This window comes from Convolutriloba macropyga, chromosome 5 (assembly GCF_964194025.1).
Source record: "Convolutriloba macropyga chromosome 5, txConMacr16.3, whole genome shotgun sequence".
Classification (NCBI taxonomy): domain Eukaryota; kingdom Metazoa; phylum Xenacoelomorpha; order Acoela; family Convolutidae; genus Convolutriloba; species Convolutriloba macropyga.
The window spans coordinates 11,595,919-11,608,099 of NC_134472.1; the positions used below are offsets into that span (position 1 = coordinate 11,595,919).

Genomic DNA, 12,181 nt, shown 5'->3' on the forward strand with positions numbered 1-12,181 from the left:
TCTTTCTAAGCAATGTTGAATCTCAATCGGTGACGAAAAATTGCGCACAGGCCTAGGTTTTTTTGAAGTAAATCACACCGAAAGGAATTTACGTCGAAAAATATCTACACCACCAAACAGTTTTGCAACTTGCGCCAAATATATTGATATATGAATTTTAGCCGGCAGATTGCCACAATAGACGCTTGTGGTTTTTCATGAAATTGAAACAACTAAAGAAAAAAGATAGACAGATTGACCACTTGTCGATTGACCACCATGATGTCCCCAATAATAGCCAGTATTGCCTCGGAGTTTTTAACAACCTCGAAAAATAACCATTTTGCTATACCTTTTCAATGATTTTTCAAATGGCCCGGTTCACTGATTATACAACTTTCTTCGTTTTTATACTAGGACATACAGGATTCTCATTAATCATACCGAGTCAAAATGATGTGTATGCGTTTTTAGTAGACGTAGAAAGATCATATATGACTTCTAGCAAATCATAGAGGGATCACACAAACACTGAAAGGAAAAATAAATTAAAATTATCCCTTTCTTTAAAATCATACACGGTCATATATGGTACATGAAATATTGACTGTTGCCAAAAATTGTCTAATATAATGTAGTCAGGGAGCGCCTAAATTGAATACTTCGTATGCGCAGTCAGCATTTGACTATATGGCTGCAGGAAAAAAACAACAGCGTCGCATTTTATACGTACTCAAAAATTGATTTAAAAATTAGATTTAAAATTTTTCTTCATGTTTCTAAATGTAATTGAGCATTTATAGGTATAAACTGGCTTCAACACTTGAAAATATGAATTCTTGAGTAATATAGATAGACTTATTCTTCCATTATGTACCAAAGTTTGCATAAATTATAGCCTTTCAGGGTCTTTTGTTGGATCACTAAAGGATGCCGCATTTTATACTTTCAGCGTCGCATTTTATACGTGCTCAAAAATTGATTCAAAAATTAGATTTAAAATTTTTCTTCATGTTTCTAAATGTAATTGAGCATTTATAGGTATTAACTGGCTTCAACACTTGAAAATATGAATTCTTGAGTAACATAGATAGACTTATTCTTCCATTATGTACCAAAGTTTGCATAAATTATAGCCTTTCAGGGTCTTTTGTTGGATCACTAAAGGATGCCGGGGAATCACATAAGTGATGTTTTATCGATAACAACAATAGGACTCTTGATGAACACACCAGGGTCACACATGATTTCTGGGTATTCATACATTGATCTTATTTATAATTTTTCTGCTTCATACTAGGTTTGTAATCAGAAATCAAGTATGGCCATTGTGAAATCATATATGATCCTCGAATGAATTCGAAGGAACTTCAACCCCGGAGTCTCAACCAACAAAAAGTTCATGAATTGAAAGCGTAAAACTTTTTTGTTTAAAATGTTTAATGCAAAACCAATTTGAAAACAATCGACAAACACAGCCAGGGGGCAATTTAGTTTAGGTATTTAGCTTAGAAATTGGGTGCAACAACTAGCAATTAAAATCACGAAATCACGCAATCAAAATGAAGAAGAAGCGTGAAAAAATGTGTCACAGAACTTTCTAAAACAAAAGCGTAAAAACGGTCAAGCACAAATTTTGCAGACAAAAGACCATCACGTTCACAATAATTGCTTCAAACTTCATTCAAGAAAAACTAAAAGAAATTGCTAAACAATAACACAAAAGAAGCATTATTTTTTCTTTTGTGAGAAATGAAAAAAGCTCGTCAAATTGCTAACCAAATTTCTATCAAGACACCTCCACGTTTCATGCGGAAATCTTTTATCCGACCGGCCTTTATCATAAGTTGAAAATGTTACAGAAAAAGTTTCCGAAAGGTGATAAAATATGGTTTCAACACTAAGTTACCAATTGCCAACAAATTATAAAATAAGTTAAAATTGAAAGAAATTGGCCAAATTGGTTATGTTTGCCAAAAATGTTTTCAAGTTTTCTGTTGAAACAGAAGCAATGTTCAGAGCAACTGAGGTTTTTTGTTCATTTTAAAGCTTAAAATTCCCAGGTTTGTTTCATCAATTGTTTTTCCAACAAGTTTATTGGCACAGCTTAAAGTAGAAGTTAATTTAACACTGAATGTAATTGTGAACATATGGGGAAAGAAAATAGATTTTTTAAGACAAGTCATGAGCAGTTTCTTTTAGTTTTGATAAGTGACATTGCTATGAGTCCATTTAATGAGTTTTAGGACGAGAAACATGTTAGATCTGAAATTGCAGAATTTAGCTGACGAATAATCTTTATCCTAAAGTGTCAGTCTCTTAGAAAAAAAAGGGTTCTTCATCTGAAAAACTAGTTAAGAACAAAGGGAAGGAAAGCTTTAGTTGTGCTGATTTAGTTTGGTAAAGTTTGAAAAGTATTTCAAATAAGAGTGGTCAAAGAAGATTTTAGTCAACGACAAGATATACTTTATAATTGTGACAATAATTTTTAAAGGATTGCATTCAATGAGGTAACATTAGCATATGACTGCAATAAAAGAGAAAAATCTATGAATCATTTCAGATGGATTGTGTGGTGGTTATATCTAGAAACAAATTTGCAGATTTGATTAAATTACGTCGCCAGCCCTACATTTTGAGCGCGCAAATTGGCTTGCTAATGTCAGCATTGTCCGCTCTGCCATGTTTTAGCTTTAAGCGTTATAAGCTTTCGCGACAACAGTGACAGTGAGGTAATACATTGCACAAAATTGGGAAAAATTGGGAAAAAAAGTTTTGAACATAAATTAAGGGTTCAAAACAACTTAATCTGAAACTGATTAAAGGAGAAAAAGTGGGATATAATTAATACTTCTTATCAAAATGAAGTGAGGGTTAATTATAATATTAATCAGTCATAATTTCAAATATAAATTGCAGGTAAAGTACAGTGATGACGATACCCCTGCTCATAAATTGCGGACATTTATGACAGAAAAACGTGATTTTTACGAGAACAGTGACTGAACAGTGTGAGGATCGTCCGCATTTTTCTGGTAATTTTTTTCCACAATATAACCATTTTTCTCCCACGCGAGAATGGGTGACAAAATGTCTTCACTTGTGTCCGCAAACGCGGACTCCGCTGAATTTTTAGGATTAGCGACGTAATGTAATTTTCTGATATTTCACACAGAACTAGTTCTCGATCATTGTTGAACTAATAAGACATTTAAGTTCATGTCCTCCAAGATACATGGGCAAATATACCGTTTTTTTATAGCCCAACAACTTAACAACTTGAGTGATATATGTCAAGTTTTTTTCTCAATTTTACTTTTCAATGTATCTAACTCATCATCTAGTTAATTCATGAAGACAATTTGTTGGAGACACAAACCCTTGTGATGATTGTTTTAAAAATTTTGGCAAGGTAAGTGTTCAAATTAAAATTTTTCATGTAATTCCTAATAATAGTTGTATAACACGTATAATGAAGCGGCCGCAAATTGTGGCTAATTAAACTTATTGCTCAGAGCTACTGGAAAAAACCTCGAAAAAGCCCTTAAAACAAATTCGCTCACTTGGATTTAAAGTTCTATATACTCATTTGTGGATAAATTTTCCATTTGTTGAGGTTTCCCACTGTTTTTTTATCATCTGCTATTCAAATCATCTTTTTTCTATTAATTACATAGCAAGATTTTAACTATTCTGTCATTAAAAGCCAAAAACTGATACATGTGAACAATGGGATTATTACTTCTATTTTACCCTAAAGCGTTCTATGAAAAAATTAACAAATTGCAATGGGAAAAAATAACAAATAGCAACGATAGTTGGTTAATCAATTAAATTCCGAAAACTCTGGGCCAATTTCGCACTGAACTGGTCGCTCTCTAACAATTCCCAGGGAATCACTTCAATTGAAACCTGTTCAAATTGGGGAAGGCGATGGTTTTCAGCGAAAATTCTATCATTAAAAGCCTCAAATCGATACGTGTGATCTATGTGATTGCTACATTTATCTAAACCTAAAAAGTTCAAAAAAACATTCACAAATAGCTTAATCAATGATTCTCAGAAAAAATTAAACCAATGTCTGACTGATCGCTTTCTTACGACTGTCTGGTAGCGATTCACATCTACTGAAATCTGTTAAAATCGGGAAAATTGCGTGGATTTAAGCGGTAATCTTGTTATTATATGCCTAAAATAGATACTTGTAAACTAAGTGATTGTATTTTGTATATAACCTTAAAAGGTTCTATAAATAGCATTTTCGGCATAAATCGAGTTGATTAATCGAACGTGACCGACTAACGTCGGGTGAATTGCTCATAAGTGACCGGTGAGTGGTTTGTTTTAGTAATACCAAGCTGGGGCTTAGAGAATCAAGCATTGAAGGGCGCCAACTGATTGGGAGTAGGTGCGGTTAGGAGGGCTGGACGAGAAGGGGGGTGCAAACCGCTAAGTGGAGGAGAGTGGACGAGGGGTACTTGGGGGTGAGTAGCCGTAGGGATGAGTGGAGGGGGGGTTTAATCTCTCAAGATTAGGACCCGCCCTTCACACCGTAAAATTGTCTCCTCAAAACAATTTTGATGAATCGCGTTTATAAAGATTGGTTAGGCTTAAGGCTCTAAGAGAATTAATGCCTTCCAATCGTTACCTATCTGATATAAAATGGGTCTAGCAAAAATGACAAAAAGACCACAGGTTTATTACAATCACTACAAACTCTGTTTGAAAACAATTAATTGTTAACAAAAAGAGAAAGCAATTAAAAAATAGCAGAACAGGTCCTGACCTACATTTCAAAAAAATGTTTGATGACTAATAAAACTAGACCTAGATTAGACTATGAATGATTTGTGGGAACGATTAAAAATTTGTCGAAATCTGTAATAAAACAAGTCAAACGGTCACACTTCTACACCGAACTACCAACACGAACGCGAATTTTTGTTCGAACAACTTTTTCTCACTCTACTTTAAAATACAAGTGGCAAAATGTCAAGTCATAAAAATACTCGCTCTTTTGCCTCAATTCTTGTTTAGGCGTAACCAAAAACATCACTTCAATTTGACTTCAAAACATGAAAATATGTGAACAGATCCAATAAAAAGACAGTACCCCAATACATTCCATTGAAGTTTAACTAACAGCCTTCGAACAGCTGACGGACGGAAGCTAATAATAAACACAAAATCCAAAAAGTCAAGGGTGAAAAAGTTCATTCAAAAAGCTAAACAACAATTTTGAGCATAAAACAAATAGAGACTACAGCATTAGCCTCAACCTTCTTTGGTGAGTTTTTAATAAAGCATTCAATGAACAGAAGAACTTTGCTTTATTAAAAACTGGCATTTTTGGCGAGGCTCTGTTAATCAAAGTTCAGGGATACGTTTTTGCATTTCTTCAGTTTTTGGTAATATGAAGCAATCCATGTGAAAATACTTTCACGTTTTTTGTTTTAAACTCGTGTGATTTTAATTTCCATCAATATGTCCTTTTTATTGTCAGCAATTGAATTGGAACTATGTCTTCAATTTATCCCCTATAACAAGTTCAGTTTAATTTGTTAGGTCTATGAGTTTCATAAGTGAAAGAAATTGTCATGAAAAGCCACATTTTTTGTTTTTGCAATTTGCTTGCATAATGGCATATTTTTTGCTTTTTGTATATTAATCTGTTATTGAAAATTTCTAAATGGATGCAATTGCAATGAGAGGATACAAATGATTTTCTTCACTTCCGAGAGAGTTTCATTTTAAATCCAAAAAAATTATTCTCAATTACATTCCGTGCCTCTGGTCTCTGCCAGCAATTAACTTTAAAGTTTTTCTATGACAAAACAAGGAAATAAAAGTCTTGGGACGATATGATATTGCTGAAATAAATGAAATTTAAGCTATGATTGCAAAGAAATGATATTTTCTGGTTTTTTTTCTGACATTTGATGTATTTTTGTTAAAACAAACAAAAAGCGATTAACGTGGATGAATTGCTCTTGAACGACAGACGGGTGCAGTTTGATTTAGAGAGGCCTGGCTTTTAAAGGTTCTATGGCTGCAAAATATTTTCCTCGCTCATAATCCTTATAACCAACGAACTTTATTCCAGACCGAGGGTAATCTAGATCTCTGCAAAGTGAAGAACTAAGTGTGAAAAAATCGCTCGAAAGTCAAAGAATATTTTGGAACAAAAGCACAAACATAACTGACTTACGTCGGGCGAATGGCTCTCAGACGACCGGTGAGCAGTTGGTTTTTTCAGTAGCTAGCCAAGGTTTAGTGGGGCTAACTTTAACTTGATTCGACTGGGCCACTTTTAGTTTTCTATCCTTCTGAGTAAATAAATCAGATAAAAAAACTGATATTTTTTATAAATTTGCAAAATATTGCAAATTTTAAAAAAAAGCTTCCAGATGTTACAGTGAAAAAATATTTTTTGTTTCTGTAAAGTGAGTTTATTTTTGTTTATGTTTGTTTCTTGAGTTCTTCTGTAAAGCAATTCATCTGCAAGACTTGAAAAGCTTCGTTGGGCAGTAATGATTGATAAATTCAGAGAAGGACAAAAATATTCGCAAATTTTGAAAACAATCGCAATTTTAAAATAATTTTGCTAAGTTTCTATCCTTTAAAATCTTCAAAACCATTTCATTGTCTCAAAAAACCATACAGTATCCTTATTTCAAGCTTGAAATAGTTTCATTGGCTTATAAAGACCCATAAACTTGGAACATAATAATAATTTTTCCGAAAATTTGAAAAAATTTAAAATTTTATCAAAAAATTGGTAAAGCTCGAGTCATTAAAATTTTGATAATCATTCCATTAATTCTAAAAACTATGCGACAGCTTTTCATCAAACCTTGGAGGGGGTCCTTAGGACCCTGGTGCCGGAAAAAAAGGAAAATTTCAAAAGATTAAAAAAAACTTGAAAAACTGCAACTATTTTTTTTAATAAAGCTAAAATTAAAATCTTGAAAAACATTCCATTACATCTAGAAGCTGTTCAGTAACCTATAACCAAACCCTAGAGGACTTTATGTGGCTCTTGAGCCTATGTGGCTCTGGAGAAGCCTAAAAAAGTGAAAAAAATTCAAAAAAATTGAAAAAATTGCAAGTTGCATAAAAAACTGCTAAACTTTGTGATAATAAAAGTTGAAAACTAATAAATGGCCAAAAAAATTTTCCAGTCGCCTAATATCAGACTCTACGGAGGTTTTCTGATAGGCTGAAAAACCTGAATAATGAAAACAATTGTAAAAAAATTGAAAAAATTATTTGCAGGTTTTGTAAAAAAAAATTGCTAAAATTCGTGGTGTTGAAACCCTGAAAAACTTTGCATTTTTCTTAGAAACTATACAATAACCTATTTTCAAACCCTAGAGGAGGTTCCTTGGCTCTTGAGGCTACAGAAATCTAAAAATCGACAAAGTTTTCAAAAAAAATTCAAATTTTATTAATGAAAATTGCTAAAATTTGAACGCTATTCCACGGCAAATAATTTTTTCAGTAATTTATAATCATTTCCTGAAGGACGCTTTCTGGCCCGCGTGTCTGGAAAGATGTGAATAATAATAAAAACTGTCAAAAAAGTTGAAAAAGATTGCACGTTTTGTCAAAAAAAGGCTTAAATTAGTGATGCTAAAATGTTGAAACCATTCCACTACCTCCAGAAACTATGCACTAACCTATTAAAAATCAGTAGAGGAGGTCCTTGAACACCCAGGCCTGCAAAAACTTAGAAAATGACGAAATTTTTTGAAAATCTGGGGTGGGGGCAACAGCGTGGTGGAGGGGGGTGGGGGCAATAGTGGGGGGATGGGGCGCAATTGTGGGTTGGGGGGGTTCAACAGTGCGGGTGTCTTCAACCTCTAAGAACTGCCTATCGCACCATAATTAAGTCTTCGAAAAAGTTTGAGCTGAAACAGAGCTGAAAGGCTCTAAGAGCACTTAATTCCCGCTGGGCGCTACCTGTTTATCTCGTTTTTGAAGACGAAAAGTCAAATGCTTGAGACAAAAAATCGGTCAAGCGAAATATTGTAAAAAAAAGATCAACAGAACTCATATAGGTGCTACAAATTTCGCTTGAGAGCAATTAAAAGCGTCAAGTAAACTATTTGCATAAAACACACACTTTCAAAAATTTTTGCTCGAATTCCGTTCGTGATCAATTAAACGGTTGAACAATCATCGGAAACGCAAGCCGATATTATGAAAACTATTTTAAGAGTTGCCAGGCAATCTAGAGTTTTTGTCAGGTTTGATGTTCTAGAAATTTGGTGTTCTATTTATAAAGGGTAGAGTTGACAAAAAGATTATTGTTTATTATAAAAACTCCATTTATCAATTTTACGACGAAAACACTGTAACAAATGAGGCATCAAATGAAACATCAGGTAAATATATAGTTACCGGTCAATATTGTAAGAAAAATTATCATTTAATAAACATCTGCACATAGTCACAATGCCCCAGACAATTGATAAATTTTTATTGTGCACAATCAAACAAACTTCTTGCAAAAATGTCTTACAAATACTTATAAATTATGTGTCGCCTGACTAAGACCTTGTAAGACAATTCATCAGGTCTTACACGATCACAAAATTTTTCAGGTCTGATAAAATCTTACACGATGGAAATTCTGCCTGAAAAAAAAGATGTTTATCCTGTAAAATCTTATATATATCTTAAAATATCATTTAATATAAGCATTTGGAAAGCTCAACGTTTTTGATGATTTTTTAAAGAACTTGGACAATGAGAGCACTTTGAGTATAGCATTTCCATTAAATTGAAAACATTTCAGAGTTGCTTTTAAGCAGTAGCCATAGAGCTACAGCATGCAACACTGGAGTGTCAGAGCGACAAAGATGAAATTATTGTGACAAAGATGAAAAAAGAGCGAAATTATCACACAATGTTTTTGAGACTTATAAGATATTGTGAAAAATAGATATTCGAGGATCAAGGGTTTTTTCTGAAGGCCTGATTATCAAATTAGACTGAATTTTTTTTTAAAAACCAAAAAAATATGAATGGCTACCTAGTTGAGACTCAGATTAAAACTGCCGCCGAAATAGACTTAAAAAATGTTTTGTTTCATAATTGCGTAGTTCACCAATTATTTTTTTTTACTTTCATAGGAACTTGACTGCGTTATAGGTCAATAGTGAAAACATTAAACATCAGATCTTACACGAAAAAAACGGCCTTCCGTGAACTTTTATCGTGTAAGATCCGATAAGATACTTATCAGATCTTGAAAGATTGTGCAAAATTGAAATTATTATCTTATAGGATCTGATAATTATCTTATCAGATCTTACACGAGTAAAGTTCACATAGGACAGTATTTTTACGTGCAAGACCAGATAAGATCTTACAGGATAAAGATTTTTGATCAGCATCTTATCAGATAAAAATTCCCGAATCACTGGGGCGCTTTGATCAAATTTGGGTTTTGGAGTTTTCAATTTTTTGGTAGACATTATTTGCAAAGGTACCTACGTGATCGCAGCCTAGCCATGTTGAGATGAATTAACACACGTAGCGGTTGTGTGTTCAATGTCGGATAGTTTGGAAACATCGAGAAACGAACGAAATTATGAAAATGATTACTCTATAGTCTGGCGAATGCATGAAAGTCTGGTGAATGCATGCTTGAACAAACGAAGGTCTGAACAAAATACATTTCTGTGTAAAACGGTCTGATGGACCTCATCCGTCTGGCACGGTCTGGACATGCTAATTTCTGTCTGGGACATAAGCCTGCGGTCATGATTTCACTTTTTTTAAATTTGGTATAATATTTGTCCGCCTACATTATTGCAAATATTATCTGCAAATTTTTCAAGATTGCTCTTTACTTTCAGGAAAATGTTGTTTACTTACAAAACATCAGGATTGTTTTTGATTGCTTCGCGCAGTGATGCGGGCGAACAGTGCTCGGACACGTTTTGTCCCCTCAACCTTCTCGTCCTTGCATCCCTGTAAACTAGAGCACCATTTGCAATCTGTTCATCAATTCCTGCGTCTCGAACTAATCTGTAACATCGACTATTTAATCACATGTTAAATCATATGCAACAATAGTTTTTTTACCTGAAAATTTCAGGTTGATTTAAGGTAAAATTCAGTTAAATTCGGGTTCAATTCAGGTGGAAACAATTTGTTAAACAACGGTACTGGAACTTTTATGTGATTTTCAGGTAAATCTACTTAAGGTTTATTTACAGTTAAGGTTACGCTACAAGGTACTCTGCGTTCGACTTTATGAACTGGCTTTAACACATGAAATTATATTTCTAAAACAGTTCGGCGAATTGCATACTTAGAGTTTAATAATCCGAAGACCTCTAAGGGCCCTTATTGCCCTCCGGGCATTACCTGTTTATCTCGTTTTTGAGGACGAAAAGTCAAAAGCGTAAGACGAAAAATCAGTCAAGCGATAAATTGCATATATGATTACATGACTAAAATAAATGCTACAAACTTCGTTTGAGAGCAATTAATCAAATCATATCTCCTTAACTAAAATTATATCCAAATAATTTTGAAATTTGAATTTTATACTGATAGTGGAAAAAAAATGTAACGTGATATAGTGTCGGAAAATAACACAGAATTGTGAATCAAAGCCCTTGAGACTTGAAATGAATTTATCACAACCGAATTAGTGTTGATCAGTCTCGTACATTCGCATAGAATTACGTCGACCTAATTGTAGGTATTAGGTATTAGGTAGTAGTTTGTATTCTTGTATAAATTCCCGACAAGACAAATTTACTGACTAGAACCACTGTTTCAAATGTAAATTGGGATCTATTCGATCATCAGCTGGAATATTGCGAAAGGTCAAAGTATAAAATTGAAATTTCGAGTTGGTTCAAAATTTGACGGCTGAAGCAACTTACGTCTCTCCTTCAGTGGTTAAGTTATTTCTCATGGCAGACTTATCATCCACAAACAGCTCCTCTGCAAAGTTCTGAAACATTCCAAAACCATAAAACTCACTTCTGCTGAATCTCGCCATGTATCAGACCAGGATATCAGATTCACATATATTGAAATGAATTCAAGTCAGTCCCTTCCATTAGTAGTATTTTATCCCCCCTCAAAAATAAAGAAAAAACATAAACCGAATAATGTCGGAAGAATTGCTCTCGAACGACAGTCGGGTGCAAAAATTTTTCCCCACCGAGATTCGAACCATTGACCTCACGCTTCAGAACCTTTTGCACTAACCACTGTTCTATTTTTCCCTTAGTTTCCCTTTGCTGCAATCAAGTTTATATTACCAACAAGCTTTACTTCGAAGTGAGAGCAATAGAGACCACTCAAAAATGAGGAACGAAAGCGAGTCAATTGAGAAGTCAAAGAATGTTCTAGAAGAAAAGCGCAAAATTGTCAAGCGAAAAATTTGCATAAAAAAGACCAACACGTTTACAAAAATTGCTATGAACTTCGTTCAAGGGCATTTAAAAATAGTTTAACGGAAATATAATTGTATTAATGAAGCATATTGGACGGACAGGACAGAACTGACGCAAAATTAGTTTTGATGAAATTATCATCTCTTAGTTTGAACACCTCTTGTTTCCCCCTTTGTTCACTGTGGAGAAAACAAAAAATTCGAACTCGCTCGAAAAAATTTATTTAAATTTCTTGCAAGTTATAGTTAATTACCTCTTCGAAATCTTGTATAGAGCGAATTAGTGATTTATTGAACACAGATGTAATACATATTTTAAATAATTTTTGATTCATCAATAGATTCATGACCTATTTTCCGATTGAGATCACAGTCAACTTCCAAGATGACAAAAATTATTAGTTTTCAGTCCCTAAGTATGATATGGGAAAAAACCAGAACACTTCAAAAGTTCTGAATATAACCGACTAATGTCGGGCCAATTACTCTCAAACTACTGGCAAGTGGTTTGCTTCCTTAATACCTAAATACGCCTTACTTTAAGCTTATATGATGCAGGTGGGGCAAGAAGGTGAAAAAATCAAATTTAAGCACTATTTTCACAACAATATTTGTTTCCTCAACAGTTCCTCAACCACGTCCTGAACAATTTCGGCGAATGGCATACTTCCCGGGTTGAGGAAAAACCAAAAAAATGTAAGATAAGCAGTGAACAGTTGTTTTCTTTCACCGCAAGTTCTGTACATATTTTTGCGGTGAAATCGGTGAAATTATATA

General features: G+C 33.8%; 1 protein-coding gene across 3 annotated transcripts in view; it reads right to left on the minus strand.

Annotated features, from left to right (window-relative positions):
* The window catches only part of LOC142339798 (uncharacterized), a 46,339-nt gene that overhangs the window by 21,975 nt on the left and 12,183 nt on the right, over window positions 1-12,181 (minus strand). For all 3 annotated transcript variants that reach the window (XM_075390070.1, XM_075390072.1, XM_075390071.1), the window contains exons 4-5: window positions 10,887-10,957; window positions 9,865-10,017 (exon numbers count right to left, since the gene is read on the minus strand). In XM_075390070.1, the coding sequence (XP_075246185.1) occupies window positions 9,865-10,017; window positions 10,887-10,957 (224 nt within the window). The remainder of the gene's footprint in view (window positions 1-9,864; window positions 10,018-10,886; window positions 10,958-12,181) is intronic.